General features: G+C 51.3%; 1 protein-coding gene across 1 annotated transcript in view; it reads right to left on the bottom strand.

The window, feature by feature from the left end:
* The window catches only part of CRMP1 (collapsin response mediator protein 1), a 68,567-nt gene extending 42,765 nt beyond the window's left edge, over nt 1-25,802 (bottom strand). The window contains exons 1-2 of the mRNA XM_022567032.2: nt 25,300-25,802; nt 2,023-2,111 (exon numbers count right to left, since the gene is read on the bottom strand). Coding sequence (XP_022422740.1) covers nt 2,023-2,111; nt 25,300-25,680 — 470 coding nt within the window. The 5' untranslated portion in view covers nt 25,681-25,802. The remainder of the gene's footprint in view (nt 1-2,022; nt 2,112-25,299) is intronic.
* Between the last annotated feature and the right edge of the window lie 227 nt (nt 25,803-26,029).

Genomic DNA, 26,029 nt, shown 5'->3' with positions numbered 1-26,029 from the left:
AGCCTTCCAACCTCCAACTCTGTGTCGCTGCTGGGAATGGTGGTCCCATGAAAGGGTTCTCCACGTCTCTTTGTCCCCAGGACCCCAGAGGCCCCGCATAAGTGGGGAACTCGGTGCCGATTGGTTGTGCCTTATCTAAGCAGTGGTGACTTAGAAACCTCACTTTATCATGCATCTCACCACACCCCACCCCACCCCCTGCCTCTATCTCCTTTCTGGTTCCAGGCTGTACCCTGGCTGAGATCGAGGTCCCCACCATCTGATGTGTCAGTGTTTGTATGTTACACTCACTTCAACACTCCAGGGTCCCATCCATCCTTGGCATTGTGCCAGGTCCCTGGCTGGGAGGCAATAAGGCAAGACCCCTCGTCAGGGGCAAATGCACAACCGGGGGGGAGAGGCGGCCGGCACAGGGGGAGCGGTAGCCAGTACAGAGGAAGAGCCTGGGCTCCGGAAGGCTTCCTGGAGGAGGAGCCACACAAGCTGGGCCCATAGGACAAACAGGAGTTGGGGCGCAGGGGCATGAAACGAGAATGGGGGGAGGGGCAAGGCATTTCCGGCAGAGAATTTATGGGTGCAAGGTTGTTCCCAGGTGAGAGTGCTTGGCAAGTTCTGCAAACATCAAGTTTTCAGTGGGGCTGGAAAGAGTGAGCTGGGCAATGGGGGGAATGAACTGGAGGAGCTGAGGCCTGAGTTGGCCCAGAAATGGTCAGATCCATCCAGGACTAGGGGTGGGGGCAGGCAGAGGGAGGCAGGGGAGGGCTCAGTGCTGCCTTGAGCACCTACTCTTCACAGGGTCTTTGCACAGATGGTCTCTTAATGATCATGACAATCCACAGCCTCCTCCTCTCCCCTCCTCACCATCTTCATCATTGTCATCAGTGCATACATGGCCCCAGGATGGGCCCACCAACAGACCCCACTCCTGCTTGAGCGTGGCCTTGCTCACACCCCCTCTGCCTTTCCTTCCAATGCCAGCTGCCCAAACTGGATCCTGAGATGGTCTCTGACTCTACTCTCCCAGACTCCAGAAGAAGAGGCCGAGCAGCAGATGGTAAAATGTGGAAACCACATAAAAACCACTGTCTGGTGTTATGTACTGAATTGTGTCCCCCAAATCCACATACTGAAGCCCCAATACCTCCGAATGTGACTGTGCTTGGAAATAAGGTGTTTAAACAGGTAATTAAGTTAAAATGAGGCTGCTAGGTCGGAGGTCCTAATGCAACAGGGCTGACGTCCTTATAAGAGGAAGAGAAACCGGAGGCACATGCACAGAGCAAAGGCCACGTGAGCACACAGCAAGAAGACGGCTGTCTGCAAGCCAGGGAGAGAGGCCTCAGGAGAAACCATCCTGCTGGCACCTTGATCCTGGCCTTCAGCCTCCAGAACTGGGAGAAATAAATTTCTGTTGTGTAGGCCATGCCATCTGGGGTATTGTGTTATGGCAGCCCAGACAGACTAACACACTTGGGAGGTCCTAGCAGGGCTGAAGGGGCAGCCAATGGGGAGGAGGCAAAGGAGAGCTCCAGTCCCAAGGCATGTCTTCCCTTTAAATGCCAAGGCTCTGCCTGGGGGCTAAACATGACTCCTTCTCTCCCAGGCCCCTCCACCCAATTCCAGAAATTCTGGGCAGGTAGAAAAAAGAGCTGTGAATCAGTCAGATGAGCTAGGTTGGAATCGAGGCCTTGCCCCTAACTCATTCTGCAACGTGGGACAGTCACTTAACCCCATGCCCCCCCCCAAGAACAGAAGAGGGGCCAGTGTGTGTACTTCACAGCCTCTGTGGGCATCGTGGCCTGTGTGAGCGCCGTGGCAGGGAGCCTGGTGCGGTCACGGGGCGCTCAACAAACACGAGCCCCTTCTACAGCCATGGTTTGCACCTCCCCACATCTCTCCATCCCTGAGAGTCACAAGAGCTGGCACATTCATTCTGGGGCAGAACACCAGCCTTCCAGTCCCTCTAAGGGCCAGGCAGCCTAGGGAGACGGGCTTCTTAAAAGGTCTGTTTGGTCAACCCACTTTATGAGTCCATCTTCCAGGTAGACATCGGCATAGAAGGACTGGTCATCGTTGATGATTCGTCCACCCTTGATGAGGAGTCGGTCACTCTGAAAAGCCAAGCAAAGTAGTAAATGTCATTAGAGAAGAGCCAGGAAATGTTTCTTTTCTTTCTAACTTTTAACGTAAAAATTTTCAACTCTTTTCTAAAGTAATGGTATTAAAAAGCCCCCTGTGAACCTTCACCCAGATTCTTTAAATACTTCACCATTCTCCTTTCACCTCCAAACACTTTGGCTTTGTTTTTGCTGAGATATTATAAAGCAAATCCCAAATATCATATAATTTCACCTATAAATACTTTAGTACATGATCTCTAACTGTTAAATATAATAAAACTCAATTTAGAGACATTTTAAAAGACAGTGAAATGACCAAAAAATAAATGCAACTCCCCCAGAAAAACTCCAATCAACGTTCTGATGTTTTTCTCCCATTTCCCTCTATTTTCCATGCTTGTGATTCTAGCACACATAGCCATTCACTCACCCATGCACCCATTAGATACCAGCCGATTGCCTCGGCTCCAAGCCCAGGGCCAGGCCCTGATGAGCCAGGGCCAGGCCCTGATGAGCCAGGGTAGAATGAGCTCTCATGGAGCTGATGAGGGAGAGACAGAGGTTTAACAAATCCTGGGAGTAGGTGGGGTTCCAAAAGGGGAGAAGTATAGGGTGCCCACCGTGGCCACAAAGTAAAAGGGCTGCCAACCTTATTAAACGTCAGGTAAGGCAAGCTCAGGTCGAGAAAATAATTCTAGATAAGCTGGACCAAACAAAGGGTGGGGGAGAAGGCCAGTATGGTGAGTGCTGAGTGTCTGGGCAGAGAAATGGTGTGCCAGGTCCCAGAGGCAGCAAGGGATGTAGCAAATTCTAGGAGCTAAAAAGAAAACACGATTGTCCTTTTTTGCATTTTACCATAACCATAATTTTTAAGTGGCTACAAAATATTCCATTTTATGGATGCACAATAGGTTGTTAATTTCCCCCATTGTTCTTTTTAATGTTTCACAATGATAAATACTGCTATAATGAACATCTTTATGCACAAAGCTTTTCCCTGAATTTGTACTATTTGTTAAGCTAAATTCTCAGAAATGTAACAACTGAGTCAAACAGTATAAACCTTGCTTTCAGCCCTTGATAAATATGACCAGACTGCTTTCCAAAAGTACCTCCCCAATTTGCCATCCCGAGACCACCAAAACACCCTTGGTTATCATTAATATTTGTTAATTTGCATTTCTTGGAGGCTGAGAATTTTTTTTTGCCACGTGCACATTTACTATTTGTATTATCTCCTAGCTGGAGATGGGGTGATGGATAAAACACAGCTTCTGCCCTTAAGCCCCACCCTTTGGGCAGGAAGACAGACAGGAAACAGACAGCAACGATTCAGGGTAGCCACCTCAGAAGGAGTGTCTTGCATGGGTTCCCCTGGAGGCAGAACCTGAGACAAGGATTTAGAGACAAGCAGTGATTCTGGGAGGTTATTCCAGGAAGTGGAGTGAGGGAAGCAGGCACTGATCTGGCTAACACTGTGAGTAACTGGGGCTTGATCCCGCCGGGACACTCTTAGGAACCCTCTATCACAGAATGTGCCTCAGATCCGTGCCAGTGGTCCCACAGCACTGACCACGAGAGGAAGGCAGAGGATGCTGTGCAAGCCCGAAAAAGAAGGGTTTCACCCAAACTCAGGAATCAGGCAAGGCTTGCTGAGCAGACACAGAGCACGTAGCCTGCTGCTCAGAACCCTCCAGTGGGTTCTTGTCGCAGTATATTTTCCCCAGAGTGAAAGCCAAGTCAGCGAGACCTTATTTAATCTGGAATCCTACTATGTAGGCAAAATTCACTCTCTCATTTGATTCAGGTCTCTGCTCAGTGTCACTTACCTGCCCTGTTTGGAACACCTTACACAGCTGCCCTGCCTACAGACCCCTCACCTCTTACCCACTTTATGTTTACATAGTACTTAATATAGTATATCTGACATAGTCTCTATTTACATGTTTGTTTAAAAATGTGACTTGTCCCACTGACATCAGAGCTGTGGTGTGTTACCCCACTGGCTGTGTCAGGCACAACTCACAGGGGATCAATCATAGACACGTTGCTGTGGATGGATGGCACCACCTAGAGTTGTCCCTGCAGTTTCTTAAGAGACTTAGCTCCATGGGGGCAGAGATTTCATCTATTTTCTTCATTGCTGCATCTCTGACACTTTGGACGCAGCCTGGCAGGATGGATGGATGGATGGATGGATGGATGGATGCCTGAACTAATTTTTGAAGGATGAATAGGTGAAGATGGAGAGAAAAGGCATCACAGCCGTAAGACAAAGAACTATGAGCCACGAGCCAAGCAAGAGAAGTATGTCCTGTTCTCGAGGAGAAGGGTCTCTGGAAGAAGGGGCTTCAAGCTCAGTCACTCCCAGGGCCGACAACCTCCCTCTTAGCCGTAAGACTGAAGCCAGGACCTAGGGAAAGAGGCATGGGCCCTGCATATCCAGAAGCAGAGACACGCTGGTGTGCAGGTTTCCACGGACACCAGAAAGCAGGAAACTGATTCACCGGCAGCTGGTGCTTGGCTTCTGGAACATGGCCTCCCATAGGCAGCCTTCTGCCTTGTCACATTTAACAGAGGGCTTTTCAGGCTAGTCCTGAAAGGTGGTATTTAATGCGCTGCATGCCAGAAGATCAGCCCCGCCCTGCTCTGCCCTTCCCAGAATCAGATGTTCAAAGCCACGCCCCCTCCCTACCAACTACCAGCAGACACTGTGGGCAGCTACCGCCGGGGTCCCGGCTCTTTCTGTTCTCAGGGGCCAGCATGTTTCTAGAAATTAAGCCCACCAGAAGGCAAGAGCTGATGTGACTTTTTTCTTTTCTTCCTTAAAGTTAGTACTGTGTTTGCCTTTTAACTGGCACTTTCAAAACCGTGTTCTTTGGAACTCTAGCCCAGAGGGGTTTTGTTAGAGGCTGAGCCCAAAGGAGATCCCCAGGGGTAGTGAGTTTAGAAAATTCTGGGTTAAACAGAAGCAAAGATCGTTTTTATGTCAGGAATTCCCAGATCCTTTACTCTGCTGACGTGTAATGTGAATATTCAAGAGGGGAGCCGAGTTTGATCTCTTCCAAATTTAGACCCTTTCATTTTGCGAGACATTTGACAAAGGGACTCCTCCTCAGAAGACACCTTAGGAAATGTGCTTTACGACAGTGACGCTCTCCACGCCTGGTTGTGCTGAGTGGTTCTTGTGGAATGTGAGGTCTAGTCAACCTCAGATGGAAATGGGGCTCGAGATGAGCTGAACTCTCAAGTTCACACAACCAATAGGCGTGGAGGTTAGACCCAACGTTTCCTGACTTCCTGTCCAGCATTCGCTCCAGCAAACACACTTTTGTCACGTTTTTAAACATGTTCACCCTGTAGAATCCATGACATGCCATAATCAGATGCAATTTAGAAAGAACCTGAGGACCTAGCTCTCCAGGATTCCCTTTCTTCGTGCAGGAAGTGTGAGTGTGAAAGCCTAAAGAACCATCCCTTCCCCAAACAGTGAATTTTATGATACATAACTTTTAAGAATTTAATAAAAGTCATACATTTAAAAGAAAAAAAAAATACCCTGCCTCTCCCAGGATTACCAAGAGGAGCAAACAGTCGACAGATATGAACAGTGACGAACTCCGTACAAAATTCACCGTTTAAATACCTTGAAAGAAAATGAACTATCTCATTAAAAACTCAACAGAAATCAAACAGCAAGGGTGTGCCAGAGACCGCCCATTCCTTCCAGGGTGACAGCAGTGACCTAAAGAGACCTATGCTCAGCATGGCTCACGTTCTTGGATCAGTGTTGTACAACAATAAAATGCCCAGAGTCAGACAGATGCAGCTTCCGATTCTTGCCCATTTGCTAGCCACATAACGTAACCTCTCCAAGCCTCAGCTTCCTCATCTATAAACTGGAGATAACTGTCCCTGCCTCACAGGGCTGTGGGAGAACCCCACGGGGTACATATATAAAGCGCTTTGCCCACGCCCTCCAGTGGTGACTACTCAGCAGAGTTACACGTTGTTTATTCTGTGCCATTTTCTGTAGCAGGAACTACAATAAATATTTGCTTAAGGAAAGAATATGTGCAGCTAAAAGAAATAGTTTTTGTCCTTAAGGAGGTCTCAGGCCAGTGGGGGAGACTGAGTCATCACCAGACCTTTGCACTCCAGTGTGGGAAGGGCTGGGACAGAGGGGTGGTGGGAGCAGAGGAGGCCTCCACTCCAGCCCTTCCAGGGGAATCATGCCTATTCTGAGCTTGAAGAATGAGTAGGAATTAGCCACATGGCAAAGGAGAGAAGAGATTGCAGAGAGAGGGAATGGCGGGGCAAAGGTACGGGGCTTGGGGGAGCCTGGTGTGCTTGGGGGTCTGTAAGTGGTTTCCTTGGCTGAAATACGACCTCAGGGTGGGCAGGCTGGAGAGGCAAGCAGGTGCTGGCTCATGGGGACTCTAATGCCAGGAGCTGGGGCGAGGCTAGGCTGGTGTCGATGCTAATGAAAGGGCTTTCATCACAGAAGAACTCAAACCTACAAAAGTTTCTGAACTGAAGCATCACCCAAAAACTGGGCAGAAGTGGAAGAAGAGAAACTGATAACCTTTACATTTTCCTCCAAGCGGGGATTTCTCAATAAGAGTAGGCGTCAGCCAGGTTTACAAAATGTATGAAGAGTCTTAAAATTGTTCACGACTTTTTTTTTTTGTGGTACGCGGGCCTCTCACTGTCGCGGCCTCTCCCGCTGCGGAGCACAGGCTCCGGACGCACAGGCTCAGCGGCCATGGCTCACGGGCCCAGCCACTCTGCGGCATGTGGGATCTTCCTGGACCGGGGCACGAACCCGTGTCCCCTGCATCGGCAGGCGGACTTTCAACCACTGCGCCACCAGGGAAGCCCTTGTTCACGACTTTTGACCTAGAAATCTAATGCTGAGAATTTGTCTTCAGGAAAATATCCCAAACAGAGTCAAAGGATTATACACAAAGAGGTGAACCAGAATTACAGACAATCTTGCAACCACACCACTAATGGGGTGACATACAGCTACTAAAATATTCTCCAGGAATATTTAAGGATAAATAACAGCACTAGACAATAAAATGTTAGGTGGGAAAGCAAAATACCAAACTCTCCACAAGGTAGATCTTTCTGGTAGTTCTTGACCTGAGGTGCCTCCCTATGTCCCCGTGGCCCCTTGCACACACCTCCCCAACAATACTCATCACACCATGGTCACTGTTCAAGTGCCCATCTCCTGCTGGGCTGGACACCCCTCCACGTCCAGGACGGCCCTGTGTGAGTCATCTCCAAATCCCCAGGGACCGGGCATAAACCTTACACAGTGTTTAGCAAGTGTTTGCTGAGTGGGAGGAGAGCGGGTGATAGCCAGGAGGCAGGAAGAGAGGGACGGAGAAAAAGAGAGTGTTTGAAATGACAGAGGGAGTGAGGATAGAAGAGGAAAGTGAGATAAAGGAGTGATAAAAGGGAAGGGAATATGAAGGAAAGCGGGAAGAATGAAAGGGAGGAAAGGGGGAGGGGAGAAATAAAGAAAAAAGGAGGAAAGAGTAGACTGACAGATCAGAAACCTCTCTTCTCTGCTTTCAGAATTCCCTGAAAGCCTAACCCTGTGGCTTGGGAATAGAAGCCTGCTTAATGCAAAGCCTGTCTAATACAGATGAGGCTGGAAGGCCTTCTCACAAGGGGCCCACCTAAACCTCATCACTTCTCTATTGCCAAATATCCTGGGAGTCAGAGGAGTATCCCAGAGAAGGGAAGGCCTTCTTCTCCAAACCTACCATTAATCTCCACTCCAGCCCAACCGGGAGGAAAGAGCCGGTGTTGGCGGGATGCCTTTGCTCTCTTCACAAACATTAACTGCTATGTTGAGTGCCGCTTACAAAAATGAACCTTTAAAGCTTCAGACATTCTTACCCACACAACAGCAAAATAAACAACAGTCGGCCTCAACTAGGAGGGGAGGTCTGGATCACAGTGCATCTTTTGCATCACTGTCTGTCCCTGAGCGAAGCATGATGCCTCCCTGCATTCTGTTCTCCCTCCTTTCCTGCATGGTGGGAATAAAGTCGGTCGTTTCCAATCCAAAGTCAGAGGAGTAGAAAACTCATTACGGTCTGCGGAGCCTCGGGAGAAAAAAGAGGTGCTACTCTCACCAAACCAACAACTTACCCCAAAATCACTAGTTTAGCAACCTTGGCTCTCTGCAAAACTGTAGAGAACAAAAGCTGTTATTACAGAGACAGAGGAAGGCAGTGACTTTATCATCAAGGAGAAGATGTTTGATCTGGGTTCTGAAATATGAGAAGTTCATGAAGCCGAAAAACGGAGGAGAAGGAGAACAGTCCAGCAAAATAAATAGTATATACACAGCAGTGTTCTGCAGTTTCCAGGTTCCACGCTGTAAATGAGGAAAGCAAAGGGGAATGTCGTGCTGTCCGTGGTCCTGAAACACCACTGGGCACTGGGACAGCGAGGTTTCTCCAAACCCTGGGACCCTGTCCCTCTCCCTCCTACCTCGCCCCGGCTTGGAGTTCCTCACTGCTTTTCTTTCTCAGCTCACAGGCATATCTGTAATCTTTACATCGCCATGGAACAAAAACAATCGTAGATTATGTTTCACAATGTATGTAGTTGGTTTCAAATACATTTCACTCTGAGTGCCACCCTATCAATACTTTAATTATCCCCCCCAGGAAGTTGTGGGGAGGGCATGTGACACTCCCATGTGCCCTCTCCTGCGATGCTTCACTAATACACACATCGGAATCTGGGGTCAGTGAATGAATGAGTGCCAAAAACGGATCTCAGAGGTCTGGCCTTCACACGAAAAGGGCAGCTTCGTCCCGGGGCTGCAGGTGCACACAGATTCTGATGAGGCTGCCTGATTTCTCCGTGGGAAGGGGCTCAGAGAAATTAAACTAAAAGTTACTCCTGGAAAGATGAAGAATATCTTCCTCTCCAAAGGGCAAGTGTGAAAACGAGTCTCAAAAAGATAAGGGAAGCCGCATTTGGTAGAAATGTGCTTGCCCATGCATTGAGTGCAGGTGAAACGGCTTTCTCGTAAGGCAAGGAGATGTCAAGGTGAGTTCTGAAAGTTATTAGTCCTTCAGACTCTACAAGTCACTGACACTAAGGCTCACGCTGCAACTCAAACATTCAATAGGACAGGTAGGCACACCCCTCACTCATGCAAGTACAACTCACAACATGGCACCAGAGCCTAGATAATCCTGAAAATCCACTGGGATTGTCTGCTAAAAACTCCAATCCAGGTGTTTTTGTCAAGATTTTCATTTGCCAGATCTAGTTTATGGGCCAGGAATTTGTTATTAACAAACATCTAGGATATTCTTGATGGAGACCCTCTGTGGTAGATTGTGTTATTTCTTTCACAATCCTTCCTGCCTTCCCACACTTGCCATGCTCCAATGTGGGTGCAGGGCTCTCCCAGCCGCACTGACTGTGGGTGTGCCTACTTGAGTTGCTTTGACCAACAGAATGAGAGTGGATGTGACTGCACCAGTCTGAGCACGAGCTTTTAAGAGGCAGGTGGGTTCCAGCTCCATTTCTTGAGAGTCCATCCTCCACCATGAAAACCACAGGACCCAAGGAATGGTGTCTCCTTCAGTCTGAGTCCCAGAATGAGATGCTATGAGGAGCATGCCTGACCCAAAAAGAAGCCTGAAGATAAATCTAGCTAAGCCCCCCTAAGCCTCTGCCACCCGCAGACCTGCGAACAACAGACAACTATTTGTTATTGTAAGCCACAGAATTACAAGGTTGTTTGTTACGTGGCATTATTGCATCAAAGCGAATTGATACACCATCCAAATTCTGTGCTGGGACTCACAGCCACAGTGATTGCTGTCTGAGAGATTTTCCAGCTCAAATACTTCATAAACCCAGGACTCTGTTCCTGCCTTTCATGACCAGAGCCCCCTTCCTCCCTGGCTTCGCTCACAGATCGCCCAACCAGACTCCTTGCGCTGGCAAGTGCTGCCCAGAGTGCAGCTGCACACTCTTATTATTTATTCACAGAAACCCAGTCCATTTGCCTTTGACTCTGCCTCAGGGGACAGCCTGTCAGCCGGTGGTGCTTTGCCACACTTTTCAGGAAAGCAACCCTGGAAGCGGCAACAGGCCTGAGATTGAATATAACGAGCACACATTTGTTCCCACCCGCATGGGTCAAGGACACAGTGGCATTTTCCTCCTTCATGAATCAGAAATACAGGAGGGCGGGCTTCCCTGGTGGCGCAGTGGTTGGGAGTCCGCCTGCCGATGCAGGGGACGCGGGTTCGTGCCCCGGTCCGGGAAGATCCCACATGTCGCGGAGCGGCTGGGCCCGTGAGCCATGGCCGCTGAGCCTGCGCGTCCAGAAGCCTGTGCTCCGCAGCGGGAGAGGCCACAACAGTGAGGGGCCCGCGTATCGCAAAACAAACAAACAAAGAAATACGGGAGGTCCCCATGGATTGCAGGCCTCTTCGGTGAGCTCAGGCCCATTTCCATGACAACTGCAATTTTAACAGCGAGATTTCAAGCTCCATTGTACCTGACAGACATTCAGGAAATATTCCCTGACGGAGTATCTGGCGTTAAAATAACACACCTCTATCATGACCCCAGGAGTGGGCAAGGTCTTCAGGCTCCCTACAGAAGGATGATGCTAGCTAAATCTGTACATACGTGTAGACCCATTTCTGCATTTTTTCATCTCTGCCTTTTACCTTATATAAAGCAATCTGAACAGGAATCCTTTGCCTTCAAGAAAACCACATTCCTGAGTACACACTAAGTATCACTTCTGCATTACATGGGTTTTCATTTTTAATTCTGAAGTCACCTTAAGAAGTGGGTATTATTGCTACAAATAAGGAAGCTCAGAGAAGGGAAGTGATTCTGCCCAAGGTCACACAGCTAGGACATGGTGGAGTCAGATATGAACCTAGTCACCTGGTACCTACAAAGTGACAGCCCAGCAGCCCGTGGTAGTTATCCCGGTGTCCCCCTCACTCTACCTAGTTAAGATGTCTGAGCCTCAGTTCCTTCCTTTGAAAAACGGGCATAAGCAGAAATAGACCATACATCTCAAGCCCATTCCCAGTGCCATGCACCTCACCGGTCCTTCTGACAGGATTGTTGCGACTGTGGCCAAAAGGAGTAAGGCAGATTAAAGGGCTCTGGAAGTTGGAAAGGGCTCTCCAGCATTAAGACATTCAGGGCAGAGCCCTGTTCACCTGATAAACACTGACAATGCCTCCCGTAAGCCAGATGCTTCTACAACTATTATCTCATTCAATACTCATTTAACAAAGAGGCAGCGCTGTCTGCTGGTTAAGGACATGGCAGTAGAGGCCAGAACACCTGAGCTCTAATCGGGTCCCACACTTACTACCCTTGTGCCTTAGGCACGTTTACCTCTCTGTGCTTCAGTGTTCCATCTATAATGCAGAGCGTGGTTTTGAAAGTAAAATGAATTAATGCGTGGACAGAGCTCAGTGCCTGATTTTTAAAGTCTTCCCATTGTGGGGAGATAAGTCTCATGCAAATGCCCAGTTCCATCTTCAGCTTCTCTCTAACCTCTCACACCCCAAACCCAACTCTTTTGTAGACCTTGCTGCATCTGCTCCATTGTTCTCATACCCCCCTGCTGATTTCCACCTCCCACAGCACCTGCTCCAGGTCAGCCCTCCCCACCTGTCTCCCTGCTGCCTGCCTTGTCCCCTCCACACGACAGCCAGTGACCTTTCTGGTCACAAATGCAACTATGTCGTGCCTCTCCTTAAACCCTTCACCAGCTTGTCCTCACACGTAGGACAAAGTATGCCCTCCCAGGCTCTTTCTGGCCTGACCCCTGCCCTCTCCTGGCCTTGTGCTATACTCGTATACTCACACTATATTCTGGCTCTCTGAGCTGCACTTTCACACCCTGTGCCTTTGTCTGTGGCATCTGCTACCTGGATTTCTTGCAACTCACCTTGTCAGGGGCAGTGTCCTGCTTCCAGGAACATGTGCTTACCTCCTGGAGTTCCTAAAGTGTAAGGCTTGCACCCTTATTAGCACTGTTTCCCAACTGCACAGAACTTCATCTATTGGCTCATTTTTATATGTCCATTTCCCGCATGAGACTATGAGATCCTTCACCCCAGAGACTACAGCTTGTTCCCACACAGCTTCTTAGCTGGGTGACCTGTGGCAATAACTTAATCTCTGTGTTTCAGTTGTTTTTTGTTTTTTTTCTATTAGTGCAGCTAATCAAAGTACCCAACTCACAGGATTACTTAAGATAAGTAAAAGCTCACGACACAATGAATACCAGCCTATGAAGCCCAATGCTCTATGCTGAATGTTCTGTGCATTTGAGGAAGCTGGGAAAAGTTTCCATTGCTTTTATCAGTTTCTCAAAGGAGTCTAAAGTATTTAAAAAGTATTTAAAAAGTATTTTAAAAAGTATTTAAAAAAGTATTTAAAAATACTTTAAAAAGTATTTAAACCAGTTTAAAAGGTGCCCAATAATTAAAGTTTTATTTTGGATCCATTTTGTTCTACATGCTCAGAAATAAAGGACAGCAAAAAGAAAAAAAGCAGAAAAGAAAGGGAAAAAAGAGAAAAAAGGAGAGAAAAATCCAAACACTGTACTTGGAAACTGCAGTAAAGAACTGGGGCTATTTTGGAAAAGAGAAGGTCCTAAGTAACTGAGAAATATTGTCCAGAGCCTCTAGGAATATCAGTGTGGAAGAGGAAACCTGTGAAAAATTCTGAGGGCAAAAGGTAGACTCTCCCTCTACATACAAAAGACTTTCCAACAACACAGCTGTCCAAGAGTAAAGCAGGCTGCTGTGTAAAGTGGTGAGATCTCCCTGCCACTGGAGGTGGGCAAGGAGAGGGTACTTGCAATTCCTACACTAGAGGGGAGACTGGGGGTGGGGAAGAAGCAATGGACACTCCTTTCTGCCGCCTCAAATGCACAAACACAGAAAAATTTACATAATTTAAAAGGTTCCTTTCAACTTTGAGGTTGTATAAGTCAAATATTTGCTTCGGATTTAATCCCTAAGGGGCTATGAATATGGTCTGATACAAAGTACACGGTAGCATAATTTGGGGACAGGTACAAAATCTCGAACAGCCACCTCTTTGCTTTATGCAATTCTGCATCAGAACCGTGGAGTTTTCCCATGGAATTGACCCCAAGTTCTAACACCAAGCAGTTATTCGGTCAAGACCCTGGGGAAATGTGTACTTTAATGATTCAACATATATATATGGAAGATTCCTCTTGTAGAAGCTTGCTTTCAGTGTGAAATGCAGTGAAGCCCATTAATATGCCAGGCCTGCCTTCTCCCCACTGCCAAAGTACCACTTGGGAAGTCTTTATTTTTTACCTCCAGAAACCCTTCATGCCACCCTCATCTCCTTCTGGATGGTAACTACCTAAATGCTAAATCCATGGATAGGACATTTGTTAAGGTCAAATGCAAGAGTGTCTTAAGACCTCACTCAGCAAAGATGCAAAGCTTGCAATCTAGTGGTTTTTGTTTGTTTGTTTGTTTGTTTTGCGGTACGCGGGCCTTTCACTGTTGTAGCCTCTCCAGTCGCGGAGCACAGGCTCCGGACACGCAGGCCCAGTGGCCACGGCTCACGGGCCCAGCCGCTCCGTGGCATGTGGGATCCTCCCGGACCGGGGCACGAACCCGCGTCCCCCGCATCGGCAGGCGGACTCCCAACCCCTGTGCCACCAGGGAAGCCCTGCAATCTAGTTTTTATTCATCCACTCACAGAATATGGAGTCCCTGCTATGAGTCACCAATGCATAAGAGTGCTCCTGAGGAGATGCTGAGGAAAAGTAGATGTTGTCCCAATCCTCCAAGTGTGCGCAGTCAAGTGGACAAACCAAAGTTACCCAAGTGGGATTGCACCTGGGGCACAGGCCCAAGGAAGGAGTAGGAAGCTGAAACTTCATACGTCCATAGCCATCACTTCCCTCCTATTACCTGTTTACTCTTGTTTTCTAGACCAGCCTCTCTGTGAAGTATCCTAGATCCCATTCCATTTCCTAAGCCACCAATTCAGAGTTGTCTTTTCTCACTAAGAGCAAAGTTAGGATTTGGTCTTTGCATCTCTCTACGGCAATGAATCTCAACCTTTCTGTGTTCAGGACATAGTTACAAATGGTGTAAAAATTTGCAGCAGTCTTGAAGGGATTAAAGACATAAAACACCACCAAATGAGTCAGCAGCAATCACGACCATGTCATCCCAACTACTGTGACTGTGTCCGTCTCAGAGGGCCTTCCGTGTCTCCTTAATTGAACCTGCTTACTCTTCAGCACCATGGCGCTGCGCTGTCCACTGCCCTGACCCTGTTCTCTTATATGCTCAGGGGGCAAAGTCTTCTGATGTCCCCTTTCCATTACAAGAGCTTCCTTTTCCTCACAAAAAAATTAGACACTATTCCATACTGTTCCGTTCGTGAGTGCTCAGCGATCTACCTGATAGATGTTACTAGAACAATTTTTAGACTTGGTTGTAGTAAACATAAACTTTAAATGCTGATCAAAATTTAGCAGCACATCCACACAGGATTTTTTCAGTACACCGCTGTGCTCACAGCACATGGGCTGAGAACCACTGGTTGCTGGAATATCTTGCATTTTCCTATCTTCCACCAGTGCCTCTTGTACATGGGTCCTTAATCTCTGTCTCTGGGCCTTGCCTCTCACCCCCATGCCGTTCTGTGTTTCTAATTGCCCAGTGAGACGCCTCAATTTGGTGATCATTCCTAACTCTAATTCAGCCTAGGAAACGATGCAGGCCTTTTCTTTCAAACTAACCCCTTAAACTTCCTGACCACCTCGTTATCAGCTCCAACAGGTGTTTATTAGCATCTCCGATGGGCCACGATGTTCACATTTAATCCTCATATCTGCTCCAGAAAGACTAACACTGGGCTCTTTGCCATCAGTTTAGGCCTTGATTATGTAACTTGCTTTGGCCAATGGTTATGAGCAGATATGAAATGTGCCATAGCTGAGCAGGACTTCTTAAAGGCATTGGTGCTTCAAGCCTCTGCTCCTTCAGCCTGTGTCTCAAGGTGAGGAGATCCAAGGAGCAGACCCATTGCTCGCAAGAGCCAGGGGCAAAGCTACAGCCAATCCAGGTCCTCATGTAACATGAGCAAGAAATAAATGTATGTTGCTGAAAACCATTGAGACTTTGGATTGTTTGCTATGGAACAAAGCTAACTAATAACACCATCTTGCAGTAAGAAATAATAACCGCTAACCCATAGAGCATATATACTATGCGCAGGTACTATTCTAAATATCTCACATATATTAAGTCATTTAATTCTCAAGGGAAAAAAACCCCTATGGAGTATTACTATTATTACCACTTTACAAATTAGAAAATTGCTGCATAGAGAAAATAAGTGATTTGCCAAAATTACACAGCAAGTAAGTGGAGCAGCCAGGATTCAAATCCCAATAGTCTGGCTTCAGAATCCACATTCTTCCATGTTGCCTTCATTACACCATCCTCCCAGTTCAAGAACTTCCAGAGGCTTCCTATTACCCACAGAATAAAGTCAGAATATCCTATAACTAGGAGCTGAATTATCTAATCTAACTCTGTAAAGAAAAGGAATCTGAGACCTAGAGAACTGACTTGTCCAAGATCAAACACCCCATTTGCATTTAAGCCAGACTTAGAACCCATGGGCTATTTCCATCACTTTGGGTGCATTCTGCCTGACTTCCAAAGCCTTGTAGAATTCCCCAATCCCCCAGCCATTCAAATTTATTTCAAGATCCTCACCCTCGGATTTAGCTATGTAAAACTCTTATTCTCTTCTGACAACATTCACTCCCCAGCCCAGGTCTCGACCCTGCTGTTCCACCTGCCTTGCATATTCTTCCTCTGTCTCCACCAATCAAATCCCTCAACACCTAGCTCATGCCATCCCCTAAGCCCCAAGAGGGCACCTCTTCTTGCTTCTGCCAATGCTGAGCCCTCCCTTCCCTGAACTTCTCTAACACCCGTGCTCTATTCCACACTTACCCTTTGGTCATTTTTAAGTCGTTCCATGTATGTGCAATTTTTCACTTAGATGGAAAGGTCAGGATCATGAAATACGTATTTTTTAACTGCTCATGACACCTTGCACAGTTCAAGGAACAAAACGGTTAAGATATGCAGTTAACAGTCGTTGATTACCTGCCATTCTGAATTTTCATCTCCTCAAAGAGAGCCTGAGTTTGGGGAAGGGAACTATCGTCTGTTAGCCACTTACTATGTGCCTGGTACATTCACATATGTCATATCATGTGTTTCCGGGTATTCAGTCTTGGCCAAGTTCATTACAAGACACAGGCAATCAGGGCTAAGTTGGCATCGTTATGTTATGGAAGATGTCACAACTTAGTATCACTTGTATGCTCACAAACACTTTTTAAGAATGTATTTTAAAATAATTCTTCCCCAAAGAAAATGGCCCACTTCTTCCTGTCTGATCATGAACTTGACCTAACTAAGAATGTCTGCTTCTCTGCCCTGGATGACAGAAGCTCTGAATCAGGACCATATGTCCAGAAGCACACCCCCAGTGGTCCAAATCAGTGGCAGGTTTGGTCTCTGCTTTTCCTTGAGCCTCAGTCTTGCTATTCTACTTCCCTCTGATTTCACTATATGCAGGATAAATCACTCTAGGCATCTCAAATCCTTTGCATAAAAAGGCAATGAGGGCTTCCCTGGTGGCGCAGTGGTTGAGAGTCCGCCTGCCAATGCAGGGGACACGGGTTCGTGCCCCGGTCCGGGAAGATCCCACATGCCGCGGAGCGGCTAAGCCCGTGAGCCATGGCCGCTGGGCCTGCACGTCTGGAGCCTGTGCTCCGCAATGGAGAGGCCACAGCGGTGAGAAGCCAGCATACCGGAAAAAAAAAAAAAAAAAAAAAAAAGGCAACAAGATAAACTTATAAGGTACGCTGAATGCTATCCTCAGGAAGAAGCAAGTTTTTTGCATATTTGTTCATTAAAATAACTAATTCAGTCCAATGTAATTTTTATTTAATAATCTTTCTTCTCTGCTCATCTTTACTGTTTTACTGTTTGATCTAACACACACACACACACACACACACACACACACATGCAAACACACAGATTTCAATCAGACAGTGACTCTCTTACCAGACAGAGCAGCCCATCTACCCTCCCTGCTTGAACAGGACCCCTTCATTCCTCCACAAGCCATTGAAGAAGCTTCCAAGTCTCTATAATCCTGTTTACTCTTTGGGAAACAGGCTGCCTTCCTCACAGGACTGTTCTGAAAACCCAATGAAAGATCACGGAAATCCTTTTGAATGCTGTAATGGTCTGCAAACTCACGATGTCTTCTCTGTAATAACAATACTTCATAACCATGGTGGTGGACACTCCTACCTCCGCCTTCAGTGGCTCTGTTGGGACAGCTGCTTCTGCAGGGCCACGAGCCCTGTGCCTTTGTTTGCTCAGAGCCACGCCCAGGATGCCCCTACTCACTTAACCACCGCAGTGGGCACCGAAAAACCATTTTAACTAAACTAATCCCGGCTATGCCATTAATTTTTGAAAAAAAAGCCATACATGAAAGAGAGCTTTACTAATGTTTTAAACAATCATTGGGGGCTGAAGCCAAGTGTTTTGGCTTCTTCCCTCTTCTCTAGCAGGCTACTCTAGCATCTCAGAAAAAGGCTGAGGCAGAGAAAAGAGGAAAAGACACCATAGTCAACATGAGTAGAGCATTTTTGTGATTCAGCCGTGCCCCTGCCTCTGTCCACACTGTGCTCTATCTGGAGTGTCCCTTTTCCTCCTCTGCTCACATACTCTCTCTCCAATCTCTAATTTCACTGCTGAATCTGAGACCTTACCCCCTTTGTTCAGATGAGCAAACTGAGGCTCACAGGAGCACAGTGACCCCACATCAAGCAGGTGGGGACCTGGAGATGCAGCTGGCAGCTGTATCTTGGTCCTTTCTTAAGCCCCACTGGGTCCCTCCACAGGCCACACATACCGTGGCTGCCAAAAAACATCTTAACCGTCTCCAGGATTTGCTCTAACTGCACAGAGAAGCCACACTTGGTCACAGAGGTCAGGCTCCTGCAATGCTGACTTTCCTTCAGTTTCTCCAACGGGCCATACTCTTTTGCCACAGAACGCCTCCCTCCTCACCCACCAGGACTAGGCTGGGTGTCCCTGCTGTGGCCTCCTCAGCCTCCTGTACTTCCCCTTACAACACCCCCCCACCAACATCTTGTGGCTATTTCAGGCTGAAATGTCAGTCTTTGCTAAACTCTGTGAAGGCAAAGGGCATGCCCATCTCATGCCCACTTTCCTTAGCACCCAGACAGTGGCAGGCACAGACCAGGTGCTTATTATTAACTTACCAAATGAGTTCTATTGACTGAACAGGTTAAGGGCGCAGCATGTGGAAAGCCACAGTGCCTATCCATTCATTTAATGGCATTCTGGTTCCTGTCAGACCACGTACATTATCAGCAAAAGGTCCTCAGGAAGCTGTGGGTCCTACAAAGGAGCTCCATCCAAGTCCATCCTCTCTGGCTTCTCCTTTCAACCACACATTTTTCTAGCTGGAGCGGACTATGTGGGCCAAATTAAACACAAATGTTTCATCAAGGACAGCTTTCCCAGGAAATAAGGGGCATTTTCAGCATCTCTCCTCCCCATGCTATTGAAGCTGTGGGATTCACTCCATGTGATTCTCTTTTTTTTTTTTTTTTTGTGGTACGTGGGCCTCTCACTGTGTGTGGCCTCTCCCGTTGCGGAGCACAAGGCTCCGGACGCACAGGCTCAGCGGCCATGGCTCACGGGCACAGCCGCTCCGCGGCATGTGGGATCTTCCCGGACCGGGGCACGAACCCGTGTCCCCTGCATCGGCAGGCGGACCCTCAACCACTGCGCCACCAGGGAAGCCCCCATGTGATTCTCTTTTACACACGCGTTGACTACCTGCTTCGCACAAAGGACTAAAGCAGCAGGATCAGCCAGCAGTTCTGAAGCCCTTACTGTGTGCCTACGAAACACTAAGCACTTTGCCAGTGTCCTCTCAGATGCTCAAGGGTCCTGTGAAATGGCCACTGCTAAGCCCACTTTGGATATAAGAGCACGGAGGCTCAGAAAGGAGGCAGAGCAGAGATGCACACCCAGATCCGTCTGCTGCAAAAGCCTGGGCAGTTTATCTCCACTCCAGAGAGGCACAGCCTGCAGGCAGGGTGACCGCTGCGGCTGTGCAGGCAGAACTACACAACTCTGGAGGCACTATTCCCATACACCTGCCTCAAAGACCATCTGGCTAAACATGCTTCTTGTAAACCGGGATCCTGAATGGGGCACAGACCTGCTATGGGCAATAGTCACAAAGGTACCCTGGGCTTCTGGCTCATCAGTCACTGCATCCCCTCTACCTCCATCTCCTGCCTCAGTTCCCCTGGGGTCAGGGCTGGAGAGGAGGAAAGCCCAGACCGGCTCATGCAAATATCCAGTTCGTTCCTCCCACACTGCCTAGCCCAGGGCAACCACATCCCTTCCATTGATTCTTAGCGGACTACAGTGTTAAGGGATTGGTCACTTATACCGCTGTGTCTCAGAGGACAAGGATTATGGATGGGCAAGAGGTGGTCCCCACCCTCAGGGGGCACGTCTCTGGACAGTAACTCAGCAAAGGTCTGCTGACAAGACCTGAAGCTGGGCGGAAGAGTTTTCTAAGAGAGACTCAATCCAGAGTTGGGCAGAATGCAGGGCTGTTCTGGGGAGGCAAGGGGTCCCAGTTCTTTCCCAACCTTCCTCTCAATTGCCTCCCCAACCAGTGCTCCAGCCTCTGAGAACTTTATGTGGACAATGCCTCCTTCAAAAGATTTATTGAAAAGATTCAAGAAAACAAGATCCACAATACACTGGGCAGGCAAGTGGGAAATATCAGTTTCTTCACCCCTACCCACGGCTGCCCTCTCCAAGGTGTTCTGGGACCATCCTTGAGCCTGGATTCTGGATAAAGGAGGACGCTAGGTCTCCTGCCCTCAAACCTCAAGCATTGCCCTGGAGGATTCCATCATGCCTTCCAGCACCTGGCTGCTCAGATATCAGCCACCCAAGGCCCATGGGTTTCACCAGCACCTGTGGTCCACATCCCTCAGGAATGGTTTGGTTCAACTCTGGTGCCAGGCAGGGAATGAGGCGGAGGCCAGGTCTCTGGACCCGCTGTGTCCTCAGCTCCCCACCCTGAGACAAAGCATAAAGACCAGGGATCCTTTGTTTCCGGCCACACCCAGAGACACCGAGAACTGCTCAGCCACCGCCACCATTCCCACCCCCCAGTGTTAACCCTTCCCGGGACACAGCCGCCAGGGCCGCCCCATCAGGTTATTTTTAGCTGCAGTGAGGAATGGGAGGGGCTCCTCCATCATGGCGCTGTCTCTAGGTCCAGACTTCCACTTCATCGGTTTGGGCGGGGAGTGGGTGGGGGGAGTGGGGGAGGGGCGGTGGTCGATCATTTTCCTTACTCTGGCGGGGAAGAAACGCTGTCGCGAGGTGCAACAGCCAGACTGTGCAAAGGGCGCCCGCTGGAGGCTCAGCTCCAGGACCGGAGGGAGGGGGTTCGGACACCGAGCCCCTCCCTCTTTTGTTCGGCTCCGCATCCTCCGGGTCCAAGCCATCCGCTGCAAGCCCGCGGGGAGAGGGACCCGAGGCTCCCGCCCCGCCCCGCCACGCCGGGCTGCCCTCCCCCGCATTGTCCCCAGAGGCTGGGGGGAGGAGGCTGCAAGGCCGAGACCGGCCCCGCCCCACCCGCCGCGACGCAGGAAAGCCCCTCGGGGGCCGCCCGTTAGGTCCCCCGGCGGCGACCACCACCACCACCTCGCCAAGAGCGGCGGGGCCAGGGCGGGGGCCCAGCTTACCGTGATATGCGGAATGCTCTTCTTGCCCTGGTAAGACATGGCCCCCCTCTGGCGCCCTCCGCCCGGCCGGTGGATCTGTGGGGCTGGCTTTCGCCCTGTCTGGCTGTCTCTCGGTCCCGCTCCCCGCGGGCGCGGTGACAAAGGCCCGGGCTCAGTGAAGAGAGGGACGGAGGCTCGGCGCCCGCGGCTGCCCACGCGCCCGGCTGCCCTGGCTGCTCGGCCCGCCCGCCGCCGCTGCCGCTCCGGCTGCCAGCACCGCCCGGCTCCGCGAGGAGGGCGGGAGGAGGAGGGAGAGGCGAGGGCGGGAGGAGGGGGCTGCAGACAGACAGCTCCTCCCGGCGGCGCGGAGCCGAGCCCGATTCGCCCCTCTCGGCTCGAACCAGGAAGCGCTTCCCTTCAGATCTCCCCCACTCCGCCCCCCGCCCCCGCCCCTCCCCAACCGCCCAGCCCCGCAGACCCCCACCCCGCGCACACGCCCTCTGCTGGTCCCCGGCCTCGCTCTCGGATTGGGTAGGTCTGGTTTTCAGGGCTCCTTTAAAAGCCAGAGATGAACTTCGGGTGCGCAGGCAGAGGCCGTGGGCAGCGCCACAGGTGTGCAGCAGTGCATCTGCAGGCCTCCCCGAACATCTGCGTGGGAGAGGGAGTGTGGGCCGGGTGCCCAGAACCCGCCCCGGCTGCTGGTGCGCTCGAGGCCCTCCAGGATCCAGCCCAGGCCTCTCGTTCCACAGCCTGCGTTAGTCCCTCCGCTGCGCCACTCCCTGAATAGACCGAGCACATCTCCAGCCCCAAGTCCAAGCCTTTATTCAAACTGTGTCCTCTCTCTGAATGTCTTACCTCAGACAGAAGTCTATTCTCCCGGATTCACCTCCTAGGGCTTCTCCATAAAACCTTTCCCTGCCACTCCTCCCACCCCCATCATTGAACCAAACTCCCTCCCTCCGTGCAGCAGGGACCCCAGAGACAAAGCCCTAATTAGTGACTGACCTGCTCTACTGCCTGCAGCCCCTCTCTCATCACAGGGCCCCCTGCCATTGGGGCCACCGGCTTATCCCCAGAGCCTTGTCTACCAGACAGTGATTGCTGATTGCAGAGCCAGACCATTGGCCCTAAGGAGCCCAGAGCCCCTAGGACAGGCTAGCGGTCAGGAGGGGGAAAAGGATGTCCTGGTTCCCAGTGGAGAGTGGACACCAGCCCCAGCACCCATAATCCAGGTGTTGCTTTGGGGAGAGGTGGGCAGGAGTCCTGGGCTAGCTTGATTAACTTCTTGACAGAAGAGGAAAGAGGGAAGAGGGGGAAAGCGGGGGAGCCCTAGTAAGCCCCCATAGGGCTAGACAGGTGCCTCCCAAATCCAGGCAGATTAAAATGCCAACCTTCTACTTTCTGCCTATAAAACCCAAACCCACAGGCTCGGTAAAAAGACCCCACCTTCTTTACTTCCAGCTGCCACACAGAGGGGGGGTGCCAGGCCTGGTAAAGCTCCCACCACTCAGGTTAGGGCCTGAAGCCTTTACCTCCACTGCCACCTGGAGGCCAGTCCTCCAGTCCAGGACAGAAGGCCGGAGATGCCTGGGCCTTAAAGTGGAGATAGGGTTTTATGTTCACAAAATAGAAACGGCTTAGTATTCCAGGAACACTAGGCCATAAGTTTCTCATTTCACAGGGGCGAAATTGAGGCTTACAGAGATAAAATGAAATCTTAGATACAAAGCATGTGAGCTGCAGCAGAGCAGTATCTGGAAGCCAGGTTCCTGCACAACTTGTCTAGAGCTCATTCTTGGCTCTGAGTTGGGTCCTAAATTCTTGTTGCTGACCGGAAATTGCAGGTCTCCCTCTCTCTGACTCTACATCCCCTTCCTCAGCGTTGCTAAGGGCTAGGTTCCACGAACCAGGGCCCCTCCCAGGCTTCAGTCTGGGCAGGGAAGCTCCAGGATTGGAGAGGAGACCTCCTGCGTATAGGGGGAGGGGCACTCGTCTGCTATTGGCCAAACAGACCACCGCTCCCAAGTGGACTTCCCGGGTACAAAGCGCCGCAGTTGCACAGCCTTGGGCCTCGGCAAACGCTGCGCCTGCGCCGCAGAAACCCCTCCTCCCTCCCCGGGAAAGAGCTTTACGGGCGCGGGGGAAGGGCCCCGGCACCCTCTGCAAAGCTCAGGAGCAGCGAGGCCCGCCGGCCCCCGAACCCGAACCCCGTGGCTGCTCGGTCCGCAGAAAGTAAAACTCTCCCCCACAAGGGAGACCACGAGCACCTAGGCTCCACAGTTCCGAACATCGCGTGCTCCTGGAGCCCTTGGCGCGCCGGAGGCGCTGCCTTTTGTCCAGTACCCGAGAAGCCATGGAGAAAGGGGAGAAGGCTAGAGGGGGAGAAGAAAGAGGAGTGGGAGAGGTGAAGGGATCAGCGTCCCCAGGGTCCGAGGCGCGGCTGCGGAGCCGTCCCAGACAGAGCCCAGGGGCGATGCTGGCTTTGGTGACATTGACTGCAGGTCCATCAGGGACGCTCTTGCACAGCTCCCGGCCGTGCACAAAGCTCTCTCGCCTCCCTGATACTCCACCACGCCTTGAGAGAGGCTGGGAGATGCCACCCCCATTTCACAGATGAAGAAGCTGAGGCTCAAGAGAACGCAGAGCCTTGACTGGAAACTAGGATTCTCCGGTATTGGCCCCGGCTTCTTGGTCCGCGGCCCCGAAGCCTCCCGCTCGGGCTGTGAAGCCTGGATCCCAAGCGAGGTCGGACACTAGGGAAGGAGGTGGGCCGGGCAAGATATAGAAGGGATAGGGACAAGGAGACGGGACCCTCTCGATATCTCCATTCCTTGCACACACACCCCCACAGACACACACACCTCACTGTAGACTTTCATCTCGCGAGGCTCAGGATTCAGGACCACGGAGAGTTCCCGAGCTACCGAGACTGAAGACCCGGAGCGTGGGGGTGGGTGCAGGAGGAGACCCACTATTGGGTCGTAGCAGCCACAGGCCAGCCCAGCCCCCCCCCACTCCTCCAGGAAGCCCTCCCAGATTTCTGTCCAGATCAAGCTCTGCCTCCTCCGGGCTCACCGTGTGCCTCTCAGAGCATTTAAGGGGAGAAGGGTTAATAAAAATGATGATAAGGATCAAACTCAAATAAACAACAAACACTTATTGTATGCTCACTACCTAGCGGCATTAACTGATTTAATTTTCACAATGAATTTGTTACCCACCCTGTCCTAGGGTGGGGCCGGAGTGCTAAACAGGGAAGCCAGCACCTATCAGGGGCCTGGGACCTGAGCAGTGCTAAGACATGGAGTTCTGGGGTAAGGCTACAGCTCGTCGGCCCTCGGGTGCTCCAACTTCCGTTTTCCAAGCACCTCACCCATATATCCCAAAGCTGGGTCGTCTACCCATCTTCCCCCAAAGCTCTGGCGACCCCAGCTAAAGGGAGATGAGCCATAGGGCCCACGGCCTGGCGTTCCCTCTCCCTGATGTTTCCCCACTTTCGTGGGGGGGGGGACCTCCAAGTCTAGGAAGCTACTGACCCCAGTTCAAACCCCCTCTCTGCCTCCAACTTGCTCTGTGAAGTGAGCACACAGGCGTTGTGCTGTGGGACTCAGGAGCATCCTCTGAAGATGTCGGTGATTGCGGCTAGCGGTTTCCAGTTCTGTCTGCCCCACGATCTAAATCTTTAACCAAATCCTTCCCCCGGAAAATACAGAGGGAGCACTCAGGAAAGGCTTAAGCTTTAAGCCATGTGACCACAGGCATTTCACTGAACCTCTCCCAGCGCCTGGTACATAGTAGGTGCTCTATAATTCCTCATGAGTGAGTGAATAAATGAAGGGATGAATGCGGAACAGAGCTCCCTGTCTTTTCGTAAAGCAGAAAATGAGGATCCTTGGATGAAATTAACCCGAGGTCCCTCTGCGCTTTAAGGGACCATGTGGCGGCTTTAGCCAACTTACTTCCCTTCTCAGAACCTCGCTCTCCCTTTCTGCAGTGGAGGAGCGGGGGTGCTGGATCTCGAAAGACCCTTCGGAGTCTCACGGACTATGCTGGCCAACGCTGACCGAGTCGCACAACCTCTCCGAACCTCCTGAATGATGGGGTGGGGGAAGGGCGTTCCGCAGCTCTCCCAAGCCTGGCCGCAGTGGCCCCAGCACTCCTGCCCGGGCACTGCCCTCGGGCGGCCCCACGCCCAGCGACCCGAGGGTCCCGTCCCCTCCGTCCGGCCCACGCGCGCCCCGAGGGTACCTGGCCATTGTCCCGGCCGAGTGGCAGGTCGCGGGGCGCGGGGCAGCGGATGCGCAGCGCAGGCGGTCGCTCGTCGCGCTCGCCCGGCGAACTGACTGCCGAGCCCGAGGGATCGCTCACGTCGCTGGCCGTGTCCTCGCTGCCTCCGGGCCCCGGCAGGCCGACCGCGTCGAGCCGGCCAGCACTGCGCGGTGTGCGCGCGGAGCCTCGGCGGCCCACGCTGTACGCGTCGAAGTCGATGGTCTTATTCTCGTAGGCGCCCTCCACCGCGGCGAACATGCCGCCGTACTTCTGGCGCGGGGTCTGCGCCGCGCTGCCCGGCCGCGCCAGGTACACGGGCAGGTCGTCCTCCGTGTTCCACGCGCGCCGCCGATCCGCCATACCGGTCCAAGGCCGGCAGCCAGCCCGCGCTCCCGCCCACCCGCGGCCCTAGCCACCGCTGTGTGCCGAGCTCAGCGCTCCGTGAGGGCCGAGTCTGCCCAGGCGAGACTGCGGCCCGAGGAGGGGAGGGGCGGGGCGGGGCGGGACGCGAGGCGGGGCGGGGCAGGGGCGGGGCCTCCGGGCGGCTGTCTGAGAGCTCAGCGGCAGGCTACAAAGGACCGGGAGGCGGGGACCGCAGCGAGGGCGGGGAGGGACCGTGACGAGCCCTCGCCGCAGCGCCGAGGGCGGGCCGCAGAACCGCAGTGCCCTCGCCGCCCACCCCGCTCCCCGCCCCCAGGCTGAGCGCGGG

This window comes from Delphinapterus leucas, chromosome 5 (genome assembly GCF_059928025.1).
Source record: "Delphinapterus leucas isolate spDelLeu-1000000601 "Yukka" chromosome 5, BTC_Dleu_Yukka2, whole genome shotgun sequence".
NCBI classification, from domain to species: Eukaryota; Metazoa; Chordata; class Mammalia; order Artiodactyla; family Monodontidae; genus Delphinapterus; species Delphinapterus leucas.
Note: the sequence above shows the minus strand (reverse complement) of the source record. Positions and strands in the feature narration are given on the sequence as shown.